General features: G+C 42.4%; 1 protein-coding gene across 10 annotated transcripts in view; it reads right to left on the reverse strand.

The window, feature by feature from the left end:
• The window catches only part of SNX25 (sorting nexin 25), a 113,096-nt gene that overhangs the window by 19,611 nt on the left and 69,752 nt on the right, over window positions 1–23,733 (reverse strand). For all 10 annotated transcript variants that reach the window (XM_081521742.1, XM_081521734.1, XM_081521738.1 and 7 more), the window contains exons 6-11: window positions 20,969–21,039; window positions 10,835–11,016; window positions 6,743–6,874; window positions 4,764–5,036; window positions 2,255–2,419; window positions 887–1,018 (exon numbers count right to left, since the gene is read on the reverse strand). In XM_081521742.1, coding sequence (XP_081377868.1) covers window positions 887–1,018; window positions 2,255–2,419; window positions 4,764–5,036; window positions 6,743–6,874; window positions 10,835–11,016; window positions 20,969–21,039 — 955 coding nt within the window. The remainder of the gene's footprint in view (window positions 1–886; window positions 1,019–2,254; window positions 2,420–4,763; window positions 5,037–6,742; window positions 6,875–10,834; window positions 11,017–20,968; window positions 21,040–23,733) is intronic.

A 23,733-nucleotide genomic window follows, 5' to 3' on the forward strand; every position in this document is an offset into this window, starting at 1 on the left:
GCAAGTTCTGGGAGTTGGTGACAGACAGGGAAGCCTGGCGTGCTGCAGTCCATGGGGTTGCAAAGAGTCAGACACAAATGAGTGACTGAACTGAACAACAAGTTTGTTTTTTAAATCCGTGAGTCTGTTTCTGTTTTGTAAATAAGTTCATTTATATCATTTTTTAAAATCAGATTCCACGAGTGATATTATTTGATACTGACTTTCTCTGTTTGACATACTTCACTTAGCATGATAGTCTCTAGGTAGGGTGGACCTGACCTTCTTCAGGTTTCAACAGTCAGTTAAGAGGGAAAGGAAGTTTACACTAATGATATAAATGTGTATAATTATTTTTCCATCAAATGAAATTATTTTTACAGATTAAAAAAAGGGATATGGTGTATTCTGAAAACTACTGTCCCATGTCCCTCAGAGAACAGCATAATATTTTCTAATTCCAGGGGAAAAATATTCATTATTAAAGATCTTAGAGCTATTGATGTTTGAGCCACTGACATCAGCAGGATGGATCAATCAGAAATACATTAAAAATTTTTCATCTCCAAATTTCAAGTAGTGTTTTCCATTTTTTTCAACCCTTGGTGGAAAAGAATATTGGTAATTTGAAGATATCAACTGTTTCTGTCTGAAAGTTGCTTACGATTCCAGTGAATGAGGGCAACTTTCTGTCTCAAGGGGAGGGAGATGAGATCTATACCAGGTGACAGCTCCCGGTCAGGAAGCAGAATGGAGATCCGGAGCGGGTAAGGCAGGACCAGCGCCGTCTAGAAGGATGAATATAAGCTTTCAATTCCCAACCCTAATTCTTCTGGGACAAAGTCTAGTCTGGTAATGTCTGGGAACAAATACCTAATCAGCTAGGAAGGGAAGCAATCAGACCTACCTCTCCACTGGTGATAGAGGCTTTCCACAAGCCCAGGTTCTCACACCACCAGTCTGTTCGCGCCATGTGCAACTGGAGGTCTGTGCGTTCTTTCTCTATTACAATTATCTCCTCTTTCAATTTAGAGACAATCTGTCACAGGGGGAAACATCCTGGGAGTTACAAAACCATCTAAAACGCTGTGCAGTTCACAAAAGTAGCAGGATACCATATCAACACACATGAATCAGTTTTGTTTCTATATACTGACAATGGACACTCCAAAAAAGAAATTAAGAAAACAGTTCCATTTACAATAGCATAAAAAAAAAATCACAAAATACTTAGGAAATTAACTTAAGCAAGGAGGTGAAAGAGTCCTACGATGAAAACTACAAAGAAAGAAAGAAAGACATTACAGGAGGCACAGATGAAGGGAAAGACACCCCACAAGTTATGCAACTCTATTATTTGAAGCCAGTAGCTTTGCCTCAAAACTCTCCTGATCATGCAGTCTGCAAGGGCCTGTTCCTTCTTCAGAGAGCCTGTGGCAAGCCCGTCCTGAACTGTAGCATTAGCACGGGCTGTAATTGTTTCATCTTTGGTTCTACCATCAGCATGTTTGCTCCCCAAGGGCAGGTTTCTCTGGTTCTTCATCCTGCCCTGCACTTACTCATCACTGAGGCTTCTGAACACACATACAGAAGGTGCCAGAGGAGATCGGGTTGGCAAAGCAAAGAGCACCAGCCATAGCTACATAAAGGGAGACCTCCTTGTCAGAACCAAGAAGCAGGAACACAAAGCAAGAGGCCACACCACCGCCTGGGTGAGATGCTGTGTACATTTTTTTTTAACTTTCAAATTCTGTTGGTTTCTAGCAAAACAATCCCCCCCCCCTTTTTTGCTGCACAGCATGGCATATGGGATCTTAGTTCCCTGACCAGGGATCAAACCCGCATCCCCTGCACTGGAAGCACAACGTCTTAACCACTAGACTGCCAGGGAAGTCCCCAAACAATCTATTTCTTGCATAATTCTATGAGATGGTCTAAGTTGTGCTTGCACTGTTTAAAAGAAAAAAAGAAAGAAATTAAGATTGTCCCTGCTTAGTTAACTCACTTCCAGAAACAACTCTGGCACAAGGGCCAATTCAGCCCCTTTCCCAAAGGCACTGCAGACAAGTCAGATAAAAGACAGAGAGTTATAGCCGAGGATGGAAAACACAAACCAGACCATAACAGGTAAAAGACAAATGCCCCCTAATTCTATACTATAAGCAAAAGAAAAAAAAAACCATAAAAACAAAAAAAGTGGAACTCACAGAATTTCTATCTATCAAATTAGAAAAATGGAAACTTTTACAGACAAACTTGAAAATGGAAGAGTTACCTTCTTGTCAGGTTTTGGTGCATTTTGAATAGAATTTAGAGCTTGCCTTTTATACTCAAGTTTCTCATTTAGTTCTCGTAGCTTGTTTACAGCAAAGCTGGCTTGTTCATTAACCTGACTGGGGCCTTCATCCACAGCTTCCTCACCGCCCTCACCTCCCGAGTCCTGGGGAAGAATGTCACATAAACCACCGTATCTCATAATGATGGAATATTCCCTCAGTATTACCTACACTACAGGCTCTAGGTCATGACAATACACTGCTCCAAATCACTGGATTCCACTAAGGAAAGAACCATAGTAGAAAGCCTAGAAGCGGCCTGCTTTTTCTCAGCAAAGTGAAAAATCACAGTACTTAGAACCAAAGTAACTGCTATTTGGAATTGCAGTGAAAAAAGAAATATTTAATAGCCTAAAGAAAGGAGAAAAAAAATTCCATATTGTTATCTTCCAAATGGGAACCTGCACAGAACAAGGGAAGGCAACTGAGTTATCTTTCCAAGTAAACCCAGATGTTCTGTGCCTAAACTCTGACCAAAAAATGCTGAGACCTGGCTTGCTTGCTTTTGATCTCCTAGGATATTATGAAAAATTCATGCGAGTCTCTTTAAAATCAGTTCAGTTCAGTTCAGTCGCTCAGTCATGTCTGACTCTTTGCGACCCCGTGGACTGCAGCACGCCAGGCTTCCCTGTCCATCACCAACTCCAGGAGCTTTAAAATAAAATTTCCAAATTCCCACTAGTGAAGATATTTTTAGCATACATTTTGCTCAGTCTTTCTTTTAAAGCTGTATTTTAGTAATCAAGAGGTAGATTATTTTAGAAGTTAGATGGTTAGCACTTGAAAGTGACTTAAGATTCATAAAGAACTACATAATTTGGAAAAAACCTGAATAGATTACCAACAAGCAGCATGTTAGTAATTAGATTCATGAGCAGCAGGAGCATGAAAGAACTGCTGAGGACTGTTTCTGGTTCATTTACTCCTTAACTTTCTTCCAGATTTTTTTCTTCTAGTTTTTCTTACTTGTAACAAACAGTAGAGAGAAAAAAATGTCAAAGGAAAATATTAATAATCATAGAACACCAAGCTGTTTTCATTTTTGTATATTCTTCCTAATTCTTGTCCATGAGTATATATGACATTATTCTATGCCTTATATACATTCAAGAGGGTATTTTGCCTTTCTTATAAAATACATTACTACAATGCTGCATATTTGAGGGTACTGTAATCTTCAAAATTATAATTGCTATGGCTGCAGAGTATTCTATGAATTGATAATAAACAGGCATATTCCTATTGCTACTCCTACTGTGGGTTGATTCTGCTTTTTTGCCATCCCAGATGTGTTAAAATAAACTCTACAGTGCATAAACCTTTTCCCCCTACATTTTAATTATTTTCATAGGATAAATTTCTAAAAGTGAGAGTACTAGAACAAATAATAGGAACTTTCAAAAGGTCAGTGATACATTCACCCTTCTTTGAACTCTAGGTGATGCTGGACATTTTTCATGTTTGTTTACGATTTATTACCTATCATATCAATGGTCGGTTCAAGTCTTTATTCAATTTATGTGTTGGATATTCATGCTTTTACTAATCTGAATAAACTGTTCACAACATTTACACATCAACCATTTTAGTTTTTGAGTTAGAGGTAAAGATCAGTTTGTTTCAGCTGTGCTATTCTAAAAATAAAATGCAATGAGTAATGACCAATTAGTTTAGTGGTTCTGTCCACTGAAAATGTAAAGATCCGTAATAGAACTTTTTTTAAAAAGTCAGAATGAAGTTCAGAGACATCCGCTTCTAAAACTATCATGAAGAAGCACCTGATTCCTCAGGGCTTGAGACATAGTGAAGTGGACAGAAAGAGAATCCAAGATAAATTACAGTCTTTCTATGTAAGGTGACTCTAAAACACGTTTTCTTTGTACTTTCAAAACTTCAAACTCATATAAATCATTAATAGTAAAAGGGAGATGGCCATTAGGCTACCCAAAATGATCTAATACACTGGAAGAAAATTAGACTTCAGGTATGGTTGGACAAGGTTTCTTTCAAAACATCTTAATTTCATCTGATTTTGTTTGAACTCCAAAATATTTCCTGCAGGTCTTCCTACATTCTCTGCCTCTCATCTTTTCCCCACCCTTTTCGTCTGGTCTTGGGCTAGACTGTCAAGCTACTGATTCTCCTACCTGGCCTAAGTCGCAAATGTCTCCCCCACCCCACAAGTGTCCTGCCCTCACTTTTCAGGCATCAAACTCACGTGTGTCTCAGGCAGGGCAAGGAGGTCTCTGACTCAGTGCTGGGTAGCGGTACCCAGCGGGTCAGAAGGACAAAGAAAGAAGCACCGACTAGAAGCAGTGAGGTACTTCGAAGGCCTACATGTCATAAGATGAAGGCGCACACCCTATCTGGCTCCCACAGGCTGCGCCCACCTAGTCACATTCGACGCGGAACCGCTCGAAAGGCCGCGGACAGGTAAAGGAGACTCACCACTCCACCCTTGTCGGAGACCAACTGTGAGACGCGTTTTCCTTCCTCTGTCATCATCGGTTTCTCATACAGGTCGCTGACAATGAATGAAGGGTAATACCTGTCCTTCAGGCTCTCAAAAACGTCTCCCTGGATTTTGCAGAACACTTCGATCCCTTTATTGCCCACAAGACACTGCTGGATTTCTTTGTAAAGTGATTTTTCCACTGATATTTCTTTGCTCTCCACGAAGAAATTCTGGTAAATTTCACCAACTAGTTGTGGGATTTCATTCTGAAAAGATGGGAAGATAAGGAAAGAGAAAATATGAAATACCGTCTCTGAGAAAAACCATTTTCTTCCGAATTCTCTGCATTTTAAAGGTGAAAGGAATACACCTGGAATGCGGGCTGAATGTGCAGCTTTGTGGGCACACTCAGGGCCAAGGGGTGAGCATCAGACCCTGGAAAAAAACCAGTAGAGTCCTTAAAAGGAACACTTTACATTGAACAGGTAACAAATATAAATTCTTTTTAATGCTGGAACGAAAAAACAAAGAATGAGAACAGTTTTCTTCTTGCAGTGGATTCCCTTCTCATAAATCTCAGTTTCACAGGAATATAACTCATCAGCTAAATTCAATTTGACTTTTCCATCTAATATAAGTAGAAGTGCCAACTTCCTACTCCAGAAGAAAGTCAATATAATAATTGTGGAAGTAAGAGACATATTCTTCAGAATGATGACTTACTACACTGTAATCAAGCTTGGTCTTAAACACTATACTTAGGACACAGCCATCCTACTTTGAATGTGCACACATCTCTTACATCTGATTAACAGAACCTTTACATTTCTGCTAGAGACAACTCTAGGAATGACGCAAAGTCTTTAATAGTAGCAAAAAAATGAAGACAAATGAGTTAATGAATACTATGAACATAACCAGCATCATGGAACTTTTACATCCTAATCAGTGTTGCTAGATCAAAATATAGTTATTTGAGGAAGCTATACCCTCTTACTGTAATGACATTTTTCAACTTGTTTTTAATAGTTTAGGAAATTTTTTTAGATTGCTCTTTACAGTATTCCTCTGATAGCAGCCAAAGCCAAGTTTGTAGTCAAGTCTGGTAGATAAAATATGTAATTAAGCTGGCTAGTACAATTTTGAGTAAAATGAGGTCATTGGTGGCTTATAAATTAACACTGAAAGAAATTCCTAACATTTCAAAATACTATGAGACTGGATTTAGTTCCTTAACCAACACAGTCTGTGATTTATGATACATTCTAAGTTGCTATTAAGCTCTAGCAATATTCATATTAAGAGTAAATGAGTAATTTAATGTACATAGTGCTCTTTGTGGTTATTTTAATAAGCCTCTCAAAATGTATGTATTATATATGCTGTATATATTGTTATATATGTTTGTTGACATATATTCACAGATATGTATTTCACATTCTTCAACTTAATTCTTAAATATATATTGAGAATTTGCCAAGCACAAAAGACAATGCTCATTATTGGGCTTTCCACTGTAATAGGCATCCGTAATCAAAAATTATTTTTTGTTTTCCTTAACACAATCAGTTTAAATAAAAGGACAGTTTAGTGTGCACATTACAATATTAAAAATAACACGGTTATGAGAATGAGGTACAGATCATAAGACCAAACTTATAATAGCAAAGTGGTTAGGATACGCCTTTTTATAATGAATCACAAAATAACTACCTGAAATTAAATTCAGTAACTGGGTACACTTGTAAATCTCTTCTCCTTGACTATACATTTAAAAGCACTTTCTATAAGAATAAAATCTAATTTTATTTATCATCATGGGCTAGAACATAATGCCAATAATCTATCTGGTTTAAAATATTCTTTTAATGTATGCGTATCTTACAGCTTTATTGAAAACATAGATACACTGCCTAAAACACCAGTTCTCATCAGCCAGTGATTAACATTCTTTCGGACCTACATACCCTACCTTGTTAGCATTCTTTAAATACTCCACAGACTCCCAGAAACTAATTAGAGCTCTCTTGTCCATCCTTTCCATGTACGCTCGAAACTGCTCTCGGTAGACGGTATTGGCCAAGATATCTTCAAACTGAAGAATCTATGAAGAGAATTTAATTAAGAGTTTTTAAAAATCTAATTTTAAATATCAGTTCACTTTGACTTCCAAAGGATTCATTTTCACATTCAGGAAAAAAAATGCCTCGTTTTCTAAGGTCACAGAGTGCCTGTTTCACCTTCCTAAACTTCAAACTGAAAAAGCTTACTGAATATTCAAAGTGCACATATTCAAAAAAATACCAATTTTCCATTAACCGTTAGCTCATTCAGCAAAGGATTTATTTGGCTTCTACTCTGTATCAGGAGCATTTCTAGGAAACATAAAAATCTCTGCCTTATGTGATGGACTGCTGAAAGCAACCATGCTCATAGTAGAAAAAGTCAAGAGAGATGTTTAAAAGACCAGGTAGCTGGACTCTAATAAATTGGCATTTTTGTTTTCCATCCTATTTTCATATAGGTAAGGAAATCCATGATTTCATACCTTGCCTTTTTGTTTATAATATCATATTAATTTTAAAAAATCTCTTGTATGTATCGTATCATTTTAATTGACCCATAAAAGTCCATTGTATGTCTAGCATTCTAGTCACACTAGGTCAAACAAGTGGAATCAAAATGTCATAAATTCTTTAGTTAGGCAAAAATTCATAAGTTTTCTAAAACATATATATTGTACACATTATTTATATGTAACAAAAACTTCTCTACTATGCTTGATAAAGGCTTGAGATTTCTCTTTTTAAAAAACAGATATGCAACAAGCAACAAAGGTTTACTGTATAGCACTGGGACCTACAGTCAATATCTTGTAATAATTTATAATGGAAAATAATTTCAAAAATAATATATGTGTATATGTATTACTGAATCACAAAAAAATTCTACTTTTTGAAATTAAAAAAAAAAAAGTCCAACATATGGGAGTTTCAAAATTACTCCTTCATTTACTATTTTGAGTGCTTACATCATAAGAAAAACCACTACCTGAAGACAGAGTGCAATCAATCTTGAGCATGGATCACTAAAGAAAAAGTGGATGACCTTTATAGTAATTCATGACTTAACAAGGAGAAATGCCTCAAATTAATTTAGAAGGAATTTAACTCCTATATCCTTAGTTATCTATTTAGTAATAAAAATGATGTCTAAGTATAATGCAATAAAAGGAAAACTTATATTTAAGATTCTTAAAACAAATATTGTAGCAGATGGAAAAATTTCAGAAATGTTATCAGTAAGATTTTTCTAAAATCAAGTGCATATGATCAATGCATGTTGACCTCCTCTGCCATGGACAGTAAGTCTTCAATCTGTTTTGTGGGCAGAAAGGGGCAGGCATTTTTCTAGCAGCTTTTGGTAACTAATTAAAGGAACGACCATCCCTTGCTACAGATCATTAATACTTAGGATGTAGTGTACTAGCTTTGGGAAATCATAGAATGTATCCTCACTTCAGGTAAACCTACCAGCGAAGCACTTTAAAGTACAAATTCTAACTGTACAGGCTCCAAAGAAGTCTGAAGGCTCCCATATCGACTCTCATAGGAATGACAGATTACTCGGAGAACAACCTACTTTCAACACAGGGAGGAGCTGAGCGGGAGAGATGTCCAACAGGGCTAAGGAAGTCTTCCCAGTCTAATCTCACAGACTGAAATGAATTCCAAGTTAAGATACAAATTCTTCTATGTGCAAAATTAATCCCAAAACATCTAAAATATTAGCCACTTTTATTCTCTTATCGTGTCTTAGGAACACTCTTACGTTTAGTTCTAAAAGTGCACACATAAACAAATAAATGACAGTAGACCTATCTCAAGTCTAATTCAACATCTGATATATCTCATATCTTAACTGGTGAATTAACCTTAAGTTCTCTACTCCAAGTTTTTTGTTTTTAATTTTCTCTTGAAGCCTACATAAGCCTTTCCCTGAGTAACACGCACACTAATGGTGCGGGTCTGGGTGACCAGGATGAATAGATGGCACACTTTTGAGTCAAATATATTAACGTGAGATGAACTCAATCTCACTGCATTAATCTGAGATGAGCTATTCTCAGTTATTCTGAGACTTTGTGCAGAAGTGGAAAAGAGAACACTGGGTAGGTCAAAGTGGACACTACTGCTCAATATATGATTTAAAAATATAAGTATATATACACAACATAATACCAATTACCATTTACTAAGGGCTTCCATATAGCAAACACTATGCTCTTGTGTTAATTTCCTCTGTTGGATTAACACATTTCTTTCTGTCCTAAAACCTCTAGTAATTCTGGGAGGGGTACTGCCACAAATAATCTCTGGGCAGAAGACAAAAAAACTGTCCTGGTGGATGTTTTATGTGCCGAAGGCCATGGAGTGCTTCAGACTGGAAGGTGCCCTGTGATCATTCTTTATTCCCCATCAGGGATTTTTATTTACTTCTTTTCACTACATCCCAGTCCCACTGGATCTGGTTTCATGGCGCGTATGCTATTAACTTAGTTTTATGTTTTGTGTGTGTTATCTTTTAACCCACAGGCTAATTTTTCTCTAGGAAATACATCCCTATAGCACTCAAAAGGGACCACAAGGCCTAGAATAGTAAGTAAATGTGCTCTTAAAACACCCAACATGTTACCAAGAGGGACCCAGGCCCAAGATTCTCTGGCCGTGGAATATCCACAATATACTCATGAAATTGTCTACAGCAGACTAAAGAGAATGTGGAGAACTAGGATCCTGGGAATGATGCTTTATCCTGAAAGGAGAGTTCACAATTGGATTCCTCTTACATTTATGACATCACTAAAACATACCCCCAAATAATTAATGCCAGTTATAACAGATGTTTATTGAGTGCTCATTATATACCAACTACGGTGCCTATCATTTTATGTGCATTATTTAATTCCATGATTATCATGCCCCGTATGGTCAATTATTGTTACTTTATAAACAGAGTACAGAGAGGCTAACGGACTTGCCCAAATGAATCCCCAGTGAACCTGAGATTAAGAGTCAGGCTTTCTGACTCTGTAGCATAACTTTTTTTTTTTTTAACTTTTTATTTTATATTGGAGGAGAGCTGATTAACAATGTTGTGATATTTTCAGGTGGACAGCAAAGGGACTCAGCCATAGATATACATGTGTCCACTCCTCCCATCCAGGCTGCCACCTAACACTGAGCAGAGGTCCCTGTGCTCTACAGTAGGACCTTGTTGGTCACCCAGTTTAAATACAGCAGTGTGTACATGTCCATCCCAAACTATCCGCTCCCCCATCCCATAATAAAATACTTACTCCTCTTAAGAAATTACCTGATTTGTATTCAGGCTAAAAGATTTAGCAAACTAAGAATAGTACGGAAGTCAAGCAGGAAAGGTGGATTGAGGCTCTGTAAGAACTTCAGGAGAAGGAGAGTCAGGGAGTCTTTTCACGATCAAGTGCAGGGTCCTCAGCTACACTCGGTTTCGTGAATCAACTAGATCTGGGTTTTTATATAGTTCTGTCTCTTCCTGTCTACATGGCCTTATTAGGTAATCTACTTACACCAACTGTTTCTTCATCTTTTGTAAAATGGAGACATGGAGTACATATTCATAGCACTGTGGCGAGAGCTAAGTAAAATAACCTCTAAGAGACCTTCTGCTTCACTGCTGGTAGTTTCTATCCAATTAGTAGTGAGCAACCTGATTGGGCCCTTGAAAATATAAACATGCTCCTCTGGGATGGTGGGAGGACAAAAGGGAGACAGGAAAACACACACAGGCGTGTACACATACACACACACGCATTTCGCACCTCCCGATCACACCAATTACCACTCACAGACGTCAAGGACACCAAGAAATGTGGACTCTTGACTCCTAAAAGCAAACATGTGAGTTTATGTTAGGGAATACACGTTTTAGGTTAAATACCAAGAAGTGAAAGCACTGTCTATGTGATTACATCAGTGTTCATAACAAACACGAAATGGCAAAACAAGAAACCGCGAAGTTCTACCTTCTGGCTTTGAGGCCCTTCCCCCTCCTCGAAGGCCGCGTCCTCTTGCTGGTCATAGGCAGGGCCTCCCAGGACTCTGATCCTCTTCTCACACTGCTTCTTCGCCACGGTCAGCTGGTTAATGTACCTTTTCATGTTCCTGGCCCTCAGGAGGTCAGCCTTCATGGCAGCGGTTTCTTTACCTTGAATGAGACAGATGGGCGGGAGGCAGTCAGAGGACAAGGTACCAAAGGGCAAGGGAACCTGGTGACTCTGGGCCAAATTTGTGAAAACTTGGGGCTGAAAATTTGCCGTCTGTGACATGGATAGGCCTGGGGGTCACTGTATTTAGTGAAGTAAGTCAGAGAGAAAAAAAAATACTGTATGCTTTCACTTATATATGGAATCTAAAAAAATAAATGAGTGAATATAACAAAAAAGAAACAGACTCACAAGTAATAAACTAGTGGTTACCAAAGCGAAGAGGAGTGTGGGAGGGTCAACACAGGTGAAGGGGATTAACAGGTACAGACTGCCAGGTATACAGTAAGTTACAAGGACAGAACACATAGAACAGGAAATAGAGCCAATATTTTATAATAACTATATGGTATATAATCTATCAAAACGGTGAATCACTATGTTACAGGGCTATCTTTGGATCTGCCTCTCCTGGACACTACATGGTCTCTGGTGACCAGCTTCCTGAACATACTGGGTAGCTTCCTGTGGGGCCTTAATAGCCATTACCTCAGCAGATCCCCCAAGAATCTGCCTGGCTCCATTCCCTGTCCCCTTCAGGTCCCTAGTACAGGGCTCAGCAAAGACATCTCTGGTCACCCTCTTTCTACCTGCAACCTCTACCCTAAAACACCAGTCTTCTCCTGCTCGGCTTTATACTTTCTCTATAGCACGATTGCCATACCACCTATTTGACTTACTTATCCTCTAAGTATGTCCTCATAAAAGTAGCATTTTGTTTGTTTATACACAGCTGTACCACCAGCAGCCACAACAGTGCCCGGCAACACAGTCGGGACTCAGGGAACTCTCTGAGTGGATGCATGATCTGTGTCAAATGTTACCAAGGGTTCGATGTAACAGAGCTGATGTTCTGCTGAGTCCTTGCTATGCATCAGGTACTGTGCTCTCTCTCGAGCCCTGGCTGTGAAGGAGAGAACCAGGGTGAGACTCCTCACCTCCTGCTATTCACCTTACTCTAGCACGGCATCTAGCCCACCCTGCCACCAATCTGCCGTGGCCAGGACCACGAGTGGACAAGTCCTGTGGACAGCTGGCAGTAAAGTCTGGAATCAGATTAGAGTTTGGTCTCTGCCACCACGAGCTCTGAGGTCTCAGGGAGACTTTTTAAAAAATTTTAAAAATATTTACAATGGTTTGCTGCCTTAAGCTGACATTATGTAATTTAAAGCAAAAGCAAAAAAATTCACACGAAATTAATTTTTAAAAATGACTAAGCATTGAGCACCTCCTTGTGGAGAAGGGACTAGCTTTGCACACATAACCTGCAGGCAGGGAGGGGCAGGGGTTGAGGGGAGGCTTTTTTCTTTTAAATGGGTGAGAAATGAGCTGGTTTTAATACTGGTGGAAGGAAGCAGTTAAGAAGGAAACAGGCAACAGGTGGGAAGCTGGTACCCAGTAGTAAAAAGCAAGGAGGCTGGCTTTGGGGGAGGCCGCCCCTCCCTGTCGGAGAAGGCAACGGCACCCCACTCCAGTACTCTTGCCAGGAAAATCCCATGGACGGAGGAGCCTGGTGGGCTGCAGTCCATGGGGTCACGAAGAGTCGGACACGACTGAGCGACTCCAGTTTCACTTTTCACTTTCATGCCTTGGAGAAGGAAATGGCAACCCACTCCCGTGTTCTTGCCTGGAGAATCCCAGGGACAGGGGAGCCTAGTGGGCTGCCACCTATGGGGTCGCACAGAGTCGGACACGACTGAAGCGACTTAGCAGCAGCAGCCCCTTCCTGTGGTGACGGGAAAGCACAGGGATGGATGCGGACACCTGCCAGCCTGGACCTGGCGTTGGGAGCTGCAACAGTTCCCTTTCTAGGGGTCTGTTGTCTGAAAGCAGGGAACGAGGTTATCCACTCAGAGAAGTGTTGGCTAACACTCTCTGTGATGTCATGGTCTGTAGCCCACCAGGCTCCTCTGTCCATGAAACTTTTTAGGCAAGAACACTGGAGTGGGTAGCCATTTCCTTCTCCAGGGGATCTTTAGACCCAGGAATCGAACCTGCATCTCAAGCTAGGCAGGCCGATTCTTTACCATGGAGCCACCAGGGAAGCCCTCACACATCTAGGGAGACCTCCAGTTCCCCAGGGTAGTCGTCACCACCCTCAGGTCACAGAGTCCGTCTGTGCAGATGCTTACAACCACGCCTGGACAGGCTGCACACGTTCAACAGGAAAAGCTCAGGCAAGGAGCACAAGGCACAGTATCTATCAGAGCAGCCTTTTCCGACATGTATCACCAACGGTCACATGCAGACTCGGGTCAACAGTCAGCCTTGTTCAAGGGGATCTGTCATGTGTCACGGGGTGTTTTCACACATGTAACTAAGGAGGCATTTTCATCTGACGGCAATGATGGATTCTCAGTGTGTCCTGTGCTTGGCCGACAGGGAGGCCCTGCTCAAAGAATTGAACTGAGGATCTCGAGAGGAAAAGTAATATTTCGGAGCCCTCTTAGTAGGAAGATAAACATTTGATGTATGGCAGAAACCAACACAATATTGTAAAGCAATTATCCTCCAATCAAAAATCTTAAATAAAGTAACTGTTAGTTTGTCTCCAAATTAGCATACTGCAAACTGAAATTATTTGTGGGTGTACCTGAAGAAATATATGCTTGGAATTGTGACCTTGTCAGAAAACCTTTCATTTGCTTTTTTCTGCTTCCAAAACTCACATTATTTCCATTATACTTAGATTCTAAGGAGCTTAAACTCCGACAGTTGCATTCCACTATTCTGCACCGATTACATTTATTTTAAAAAGATTTAAAGTATATATCCTTAAACTAGTTTGCATTGGTTGCATTTATTTTAAACGTGCTACACATATATTCTTAAACTCTAAATTCTGTGCATAATCTTTAAGCTACTTTAAAATGCAAGGACAAAAAGTTGCCTTTTATAAAATAAACCTGGACCGCAATTTTAACTTTGGGTTAAAACAGGCTAATCAAGAGAGACACAGAGGAAGAAACTCATACACACTTAACAACAAACACATTCTTCTCCTGAGAAGGCTTAAGTCTTTCTAAAAGGACAAAAACGGAGGCAAATGCCAAAGGGAAGGGAGAAAGAGAATAAACCCTCCCCTAAAGGCAGAGGAACCAGAGATTAAATTGCCAATATCCGCTGGATCATCGAAAAAGCAAGAGAGTTCCAGAAAAACATCTATTTCTGCTTTATTGACTATGCCAAAGCCTTTGACTGTGTGGATCACAATAAACTGTGGAAAATCCTGAAAGAGATGGGAATACCAGACCATCTGATCTGTCTCTTGAGAAACCTGTATGCAGGTCAGGAAGCAACAGTTAGAACTGGACATGGAACAACAGACTGGTTCCAAATAGGAAAAGGAGTACGTCAAGGCTGTATATTGTCACCCTGCTTATTTAACTTACATGCAGAGTACATCATGAAAAATGCTGGGCTGGAGGAAGTACAAGCTGGAATCAAGATTGCCGGGAGAAATATCAATAACCTCAGATATGCAGATGACACCACCCTTATGGCAGAAAGTGAAGAAGAACTAAAGAGCCTCTGGATGGAAGTGAAAGAGGAGAGTGAAAAAGTTGGCTAAAGCTCAACGTTCAGAAAACTAAGATCATGGCATTTGGTCCCATCACTTCATGGGAAATAGATGGGGAAACAGTGGAAACAGTGTCCGACTATTTTTTGGGGCTCCAAAATCACTGCTGATGGTGATTGCAGCCATGAAATTAAAAGACGCTTACTCCTTGGAAGGAAGGTTATGGCCAACCTAGATAGCATATTTAAGAGCAGAGACATTACTTTGCCAACAAAAGTCCGTCTAGTCAAGGCTATGGTTTTTCCAATGGTCATGTATGGATGTGAGAGTTGGACGGTGAAGAAAGCTGAGCGCCGCAGAATTGATGCTTTTGAACTGTGGTGTTGGAGAAGACTCTTGAGAGTCCCTTGGACTGCAAGGAGATCCAATCAATCCATCCTAAAGGAGATCAATCCTGGGTGTTCACTGGAAGGACTGATGTTGAAGCTGAAACTCCAGTACTTTGGCCACCTCATGCAAAGAGTTGACTCATTGGAAAAGACCCTAATGCTGGGTAGGATTGGGGGCAGGAGGAGAAGGGGACGACAGAGGATGAGATGGTTGGATGGCATCACTGACTCGATGGACATGGGTTTGGGTAGACTCCGGGAGTTGGTGATGGACAGAGAGGCCTGGCGTGCTGCAAGTCATGGGGTCGCAAAGAGTTGGACACGACTGAGCGACTGAACTGAACTGAACTGAAAACCCAGCTGCAGAACTGTGGAAACATCCCAGAGTCCTGCTGGAGTGTTCCCTGCTCGCATGAATGTGTTCTGTTTGTTGAGGGCCAAAGTCATGGTCTGATCACAAAGCTTGTTGCTAACAAATGCAACAGCAGTTTGTTGCTTAGACAATTCTGTTTATATTTTGCCTTAGAAAACCAATGCCACATTCAGGGCTTAATGCCTAACAGGCGCTGCTGCAGTACGTGCGACTGTTGTGCAAAAATCCTAGTAAATCCAGCAAGAGAGATGAGTACGCTTCTTTGTGACCTGCAGACCCGTCCAGCCAAGAAATCCTCTCATCAAGAGAAGCGCAGGCCAGGGAGTGGACGACACACTGCCCGGTCCACGCCAGCCTCCTGCGGCGTCTGCTGAGCCCTAGGTAACGCCGTGTGCTGTTAAGCCAGGTGAATCACACAGTGTTTAATCTAGGTTAAGGAAGAAGGTCGAGAGCACAAGCGGTGGCAGGTGACACACTGGGTGGCAGTGTGTCTTTACATGGGCGCCAAGAAGAACACGTGAGTGCCGTAATTGTCTGAAACAATTCATTAGCAGCGTTTACTGGCTTCCCTCCCAGCGAGTCCAGATTGTGCTGAGGTGAGAGCAAAAGGGAAGGGGGTCACTTGCTGGAAGAGAGATCTGGGTTAGACCTCGGAGGAAGCCCCTGCAGTCACTGTGGGGGACCGGCGAACTACTTCACAGAGCCGTTTGGGCCGTAAGCCTTCCGCCCACGATACAGTTCCTCCCTAGGGGAGTAGAGTGACTTGCCGCAAGACAGAAACACCAGGGACAGCTGCTGGGTGCTACCTCCAATGGGGCAAAGGTCAGTGAAGCAACTCACAGCACAAACCGAGGGCCCCAGGAGCGGCACCCGCGCAGCTGGATGAAGGCACCCCCGCGACTGTCAAGCACTGGTAAGCACCCACAGCAGAGTGTTCCTTTTCTCACGTCAGACTCCACGGCGCAGCCTAACTGCGGCGGCCTCGGCAGGCTGACTGAGGAATCCCACAGAGGACACACGCTCGGCCTCGGAACAGTGACCTTCCGGGCGGCGAAACCTTCCCTGCGGGGCTGTCCCTTGAGTCGCGAATGTCTCGCAGCATCCCTGGCCTTTACCACTAGATGCCAGAGGCACCCCTTCCCCCTGGGCGACAACCAGAAATGTCTGCAGAGCTTGTTCAATGCCCCCTGTGCCCTGGGAGGCAAACCTGTACCCTCCACCACATCAGGAGGTGTTACTATAGACGTACAGCTCCTAAGGGGGTGCGGGAGGCAAGGCTGCGCCTGCCCACTCCCATGGGGCTCCCCAGCATGTGGTTCCGCCCCCCACGATGCACAGGTCTCCTCAGGCCCCCCAGGCAGTGGAGGGAAGGGATTAACGGGGCTCCTCGCAGGCAGAGGTCAGGCCTCTGTCCACACTGACAGGCTGACAAGTCTTCGAAATCTTTCGTGTACACTGAAACAGATGTTTCGGTAAAAGGCCCTGAGAAGGGGGTTCAAGAAACAGGTGTGTATTTATTTAGGGACTAGTGAAGTTTCAGAAGGAGAAATGCTGTTTCCTTCTGAACACAGAGGTGACGGCAGTTCTCGGCAGTTACCGATCGTCACAGACTTCCTCAAAGTTATCTGAAGATCACCTCAAAAGTTGCCCAGGAACTAATGCAATATTTACGTTACTTTTCAAGTTAGGGCCGGTATGCTTTAAAAAAAAAAAAGAACAAGTGGGATTCTCTTATCACAGCAAACACCTGAAGTTTCAGAGTCGAGTGTGCCGCTCCCCTTCAGTAGGGATACCTGAGGAATGAGCAGAGGCCCCAGCAGGAGCTCCCGGTGGAGCCTCTCCTGTTAGGGTGGAGAAGAAGAGAGAGACCGTGAGGGCCGGGCGAGCACACCTTTTATTCGTGTTTCCTTCCTTAAATATATGAAGTGCTGAAACTTCCAGGATTTTCCTCGGTTTAAGGCCCTCCAACACGCTTGCAACAGATTTTTAAAGTAGCAAGGCCCCATCAGTTAAATCCACATGCCAGATAACCAGGAGAGGCGTGCTCCCAGATTAGAATGTGACTTGAGCAGAGATGAGTCAGTTTTCTGTGGGGGGAAGGTGGGAGCAGAGTTGGATATATAAATTATGAGACTACAGAGAGCATTCCCTAGTGGCTCAGCCACAATGCAGACCTGGGTTCGACCCCTGGATTGGGAAGATCCCCTGGAGGAGGGCATGGCAACCCACTCCAGTAATCTGGCCTGGAGAAGTTCATGGACTGTGTAGTCCACGCGGTCACAAAGAGTTGGACACGACTGAGCCACTTTCACTTTCACAGAGAGCACAGGGCTTCCCTGGTGGCTCAGACGGTAAAGAATCCTCCTGCAAGGTGGGAGACCTGGGTTCAATCTCTGGGTTGGGAAGATCCCCTGGAGGAGGGCATGGCAACCCACTCCAGTATTCTTGCCTGGGGAATCCCATGGACAGAGGAGCCTGATGGGCTGCAGTCCACCGGGTCGCAAAAGAATTGGACGTGACTTAGCGCCTAAACCACCACCACCAGAGAGAGCATAATGGAAGTGGCTGAGCCCTTGGCCACAAGGGAGAGATGGGATGGGGCTGCGCTGGATGCTGGGGAAGGGACTGCAGGGTCCGGGCACTGCCGTGCTCAGGGTGGGAGGGCTGCGCAGAGAGAAACCCTTGCAAGGGCCCTACAGCAATGGCCTGGGGTGTAAGTTTAGGTCATTCATAAATTAGAAATTGTGTCAAATTACTGCAATGCTAGGAAATCAGAGCATTAGAAAGGACTCTCAGAAGTCCTCCAGCGTCTACAGAGTAGCTCCTTCCGTTAGGCAGGGACACTTTTAAATCCAAAATCAGATAAGAAATATGATTCAAAAAATTATTCCTAATGGAAATCATTAATGGTTTTTATCAACAAGTACTCTGTGTGTACACATATTCAGTATATTCTGAAGTTCTTCTGCAGTTCTGCTTGATATACTCAATTCCAAAACTCTCTACTTATTCTCTGAAGAAGGCGCACAATGGGCATGTCACCCCCACGTGTGCAGTATTTATACAGAGCGGTTTCTGTTAGACGCAGATCAACATCCTGTCCTTTGTTGCAGCCAGCTAAATAAATGTTACTCTTGAATCACTTTATTCTTGCTCACATTTCAGAACCCAGAACAGCAGTGAGGGAAAGAAAAAGCCTTAAAGGGAGCTGAAATAGAAAATAATAATTTAGGGTAACACACAGGATACAATCAGATGTTCTGGGATTTTTCTTTTAAGTTTCCCACTAAATTGACCTCATACCCCTCTTAACGGGCTGACAGGTTTTGCTCACTACAGATGTGATGGGAACAGGGAAAAATAAACTACAGATAAAAAGGAGTCCAGGCATCGAGAAGCTATGGTTTCTCAAGCAGCTGTTCTAGTTATTAAAGCCTAAATGTCCACTCTCTTAATCACATGTCTGAATTTCCAAAGCAGGATTCTGATTCATCCTTGTTGTTGCGTGTGCTGACAGGATCCACCCTTCAAAACCACTGACCCAGGGGCCAGGTCTGGGGTGGGGGAGCCTCCCACCAACCAGCCCCGTGGAGACACTCCACCTCCTCCACTGCCTTGCAGGGTGAGTGACATCAGACTAGACATCAGGACAGTAAATCCCAGGGCTTGCTTAAGGAGCTGTATGGTGATAACTTGGCTGGCTTACACACCTAAGAGAAGCCCATATAATTTAGAATAAAATTGCCAATCAATTAAAAATAAAAAAAAAGAGGGAGCTGAAATACTGGGATATTCGCCTCCAACAGCAGAGAAGACGTAGCATGTGTTCCATTACTACTAGAATGCCAGCACTTGGCCAGTGTCTTAGTTTGGGCAGCTATAACCAGACACCTCAGACTGGCTGGCTGTAAACAGAAACGAGTTTCTCACAGTCTGGAGAGTAGGGCACCAGGTTGGTCCTGGTGAAGCCCCTCGGTGTCGGCTGCACACTGCCCGCTTTCTGCTGTGTCCTCACACGCCAGGGGAGGTTGGGGATCTCTCTGCAGCCTCTCTCATAAGATACCAAGCCCATCCATGAGGGCTCCACCCTCCTGAAAGAAGCAAACTTTCCAAATTCCGTGCCCATCAAACAGCTGATGGGATTAGTGGGTAAAAGTCAGGCCTCGGTCAATATGTTTGGCCAGAATGAATGATAAAATAAGGTCAGAGGCAAGAAAATTTTGTGAGCGCACTTAAAACTTCTGAGACCAAGTGCTTCAAAAAATTTATAAATTGTGCAGTATTTATAAATTTGCTCTAAGAACCTGTTTCTCCAAATATTCCTTATTTTTCTTGTTCATAGGACAAAGATCTGGGTTAGATGGCCTCAAATTTTTTTATATTTCTATGATTACTTACTTTCCCTAGAACAGTACCAGCAATTAAACTAGTTAAGACTTTGTTAAGACTTCAAAAACCACTTGATAACTTATTTCTTAAAAACATCAAAATTCCAAAAGAAAAAAGCCACCAAAAATCAAATTAAAATTTCTACATTGTTAAAGAGAGTAATTTGGTCTTCTACTATGAACCTGAAACAGTCTCAGAGTTTTGTGTGGATTTGCTGGAGTTTATTGAAGCCTTGGAAGCCTTATTTGAATGTTCCTGAATATACAAAGTAAAGAAGCCCTCCGGGCCGCCTGTGTCATCCTGAGAAAAGTCAGTGCAGAGTCAGCTAGTTAATTCCTTAAGGTTTCAGAGGGCACACAGTCGGGTAATTTCTCCCCACCTGTTATACAGCATTTTCTCCCTTGAAATCCTCAAAATACTTTCACAATTACATACCAATTCCTAATCAATGAACAATTATAACTGAAAAAGACTTCCCTGAAACAAACATATTTAAATATAGCAACAAAATTATATTTTAGCATATACATTCTATCTTCATAAAAAAAAAATGTTCTCATCTCTAGTTTGAATCCTAAGTATTCTCAGGATCTTCCATCTGTCCATTCTTCTTTTTTTTTTTTTTTTTAACACTTCTTCAGTTTACTACTCACAAAGAGAACACGGAGAAACAACCCTGGACATGAAATTGCTTAGAACCTCACACACAGCCTGGCAGAATCGCTACACAGTCACCTCGAGCACAGCCCGACTGGCCAGCTTTAAGGAAACAGTGCAGGCAGGTGGGGCAGCGGTGAGGTTACCACCCAGATGAGGCGCTTCCCACATGCTCAGCCCGCTGACACATTGCCTAGATCGCACTCTAAAACAGAGCTCTCCAAAAACTAACACAACAACTCTATTTGGGGGGAGCCTTTTAATGAGAAAAAACTATGAAAATATGTTTAGTATATAAATAGAACAGCAGCATGATTCTACCCACTGAGTTCAAAATTCTAAAAACTATGAGTACAAAGTTTATGAGGGAACACAGAACTACAAAGGTTTTTGTTAGGATGAAACGATCTTTACTTTCTCTTTTGCTGATACAGCAATATTTTAACAAATTTGAAATACTTAAGTGTATACTCCACACATGTCAAAACTCTGACAGGAGAGAGAAGACGGGGACTAGACCCAGGACCTTCAGGACATATAAGCAAAGAAAACGAACTGGTTCTTACCTTTGTGCCTCTTCAGCTGGGGAAAGCTGCTGATTGTTGTTGCCTGGATTATCTCCACTACAATTTGATACCTGAGTATTGAAAAGAGAGAACAATTAAAGACAGAACAGGAAGGAAAGACTATTTTCAGGGAGAATTTCAGACTCTGTTTGTAGTGATCAACTGTAACACGGTGAATCCTGCATAAGAATTATGAAAACCATCCAACACGGATGAAGTCAGCGGGCTGGGTGCTGCGCCATGGGCTACTCATTCCTGAGACCTGAATGCAAGAGTCGTGAACGCACCCCCACCTCCATTCCCCGTACAGAAGCGCTTCCACCTGCCCCCACCCCACTGAAGAGGGAAACCCTGAGGTCATGATCAGCTCCTGCCCCTCTTTCACCCCACACCAGTGCCCTCCCCCTGACACTGGTAACCAGAACCCTACTGATTCCACCTCCTAGACCTGCATTGTCCAGGAAGGTGACCATGAGCCACGCGGGCTACTTGAATCACAATTTTAGTTCCTCGTTGCACCATCCACACTTGAAGTGCTGAGCCGCCTTATGGACCTCACAAACCACAGTGGACTGTGCAAATAGAACACTTCCATCTATAACCTTTACTAGAGGTAACACTTAGGAAATATTCCATCATTATAAGATACAGTGGATCACGGGACGCTTTCCCCCAGGACCTGGGATTGTGTCAACGTGAGGAAGCTGTGGGTGACGGCTCCAGGAACACGTATATGTGACTGGGAACACCTCTGCTTCAGGAAAAAGAAAACCTTACATTTTTAGACCAAGTACAATCCTAGAATGATGGCTATTTTGAGCACTTTCAAGTCAGGTGGGTTATAAACCCAAGTTCTCAGGGACTATTCAATTATTATTAAGTATTTCCCTAATGAAACTCATCGATCCTGAGTGTTTCTCAGCCCTTAATTACACTAAGAATCTGCTTGTAATAAAACTATGTAATATTAACTCTTTTATCAGAACACAATCTTAGCAGCATTTTAAGATTTAATGCTACATCTGGCTGGCTTTTTTTTTTTTTTTTTAACCCTGCCACCTGGCTTGCTGGATCCTCATTCCCCAGTCAGGAGTTGAACTCAGGCCCACAGCAGTGAAAGCCCTGAGCCCTAACCCCTGGACCGCCAGGGGGTTCCCTTGGCTGGCTTTTAGAGCACAAAATATGTTCTTCTGCTTTTCAACTAATACCCAGATGACTCGAATTCATCAGTCATAGCTCTTCACGGGTTCAGATTCACATCTTTTTATTCCTTCCTTTGCATCTTATGAACATCGATGCTACCCCACCCTTCAGAGAACGGGCTGTCGGGAGTGCTGGCCAGCGGTCGCCTGCGACAGACTGCCAGCTGCCAACACCCTTCAATTCCTTCTTCCCCACTAACTGGACCACACTGATCGGGGCAAGCGAGGCACGCAGCCGAAAATGCTAATCTTCTCCCGAGCCGTTACGGACGGCCATCTGAAGTAGTTCTAGCCAACGAGACATGAGTGGAACTGGCCGGGAGGGGGTTCCAGGAAAGCTTCCTCCTGGGGGACCCCATGGGAAGGCCCCTTCGTCTTCTGTCCCTGCCTTTCCTCAGTTCTCCTGCCTGGGAAAAGGATGCAGCGCAACGGAGAGACAGCACCCATGAGAATAAAAGCCACGCGGTGACGGGAGAAGACGGGAGTTCGGGCGTCCGGAGACACCACTAAGCCGTGACTGCAGCCCCAGCCTGGCCATCTCAGGACATCTCGGTGTTGAGGGTAATAGAGCCCTGACTTGTTCAAGTAACTGTGCGTCAATGTGTCTCGTGGCCAAATGCCACCTGACTGGCAGAGAGCTTTCTCAAGTCTCTGTCCACAGAGAAGTTATCTCCAGGCTGAACACACACTCGGGTGATGTTCTGCAAAAGGAAGCCTTGCTAGGACATTAATGATCATTGCAGTTGTGTGACAGAGCTGCCTTCATTCCTTATTAATAATAAAACACAAAAATAGTTTTTCATGTGATTTTTCCTGCCAGTTACTGAACAGATGAGGGAACAGCTTGAAGCATACACAAACCTGGAATCATCAAAGTCTAACACTCCCTAACCAAATCTTTACTTTAATCTTGGACTTAGGTTCTACAGGCAGAAAGCACTGACTTGAATGCATGTCACCAAACTCCAAACATAGACTTCTTGTAGCAAATTCTACAAAGAAAAAGCACAAGAATAACCTATGTGGTCAATATGCTTTCATTAAACAAACACTTGTTAATCGTTTCCTAGGTTCTAGACACACAGAAGTGAGTAACACCAGTATGGAGTCTGCTTTCAGAAAATTCCAGGGATATTTCAGACGGAAAAAACACTCAGCCTATAATAGCTGTTATTATAAAGACTACATAATAGATTTTAATGATTCTAAAATGCAAAATGGCAGGTACATTTATGATTGCAGGTATCTAAATATGTGGGTCTATGAGCCAGGGCTACGATGCAAAACAGAGATAACAAGGAAGAAACAACTGCATTAAAGTGGTAGAATTATAAGTCATCTTAAAACTGTTCCCAAACTACTTCTCTATCTGAGCCAGTTCAGATAGAACTAGCTAGACTTATCTTGGTGTTTTCTTCAGATAGAACACTAGTTATACCTTACTCCCTGCACAAGAAGCATTCCTCCCCTCTCCATTTCTGCACGAACCCCATCATTTCTATCTTTTAGGCTTGAAATACCACCTTTGATATCCGCCCTCCCGTAAATATGAATCTTCAAGTC

This window comes from Giraffa tippelskirchi, chromosome 8 (assembly GCF_054371585.1).
Source record: "Giraffa tippelskirchi isolate mGirTip1 chromosome 8, T2T-mGirTip1v1.2.pri, whole genome shotgun sequence".
NCBI classification, from domain to species: Eukaryota; Metazoa; Chordata; class Mammalia; order Artiodactyla; family Giraffidae; genus Giraffa; species Giraffa tippelskirchi.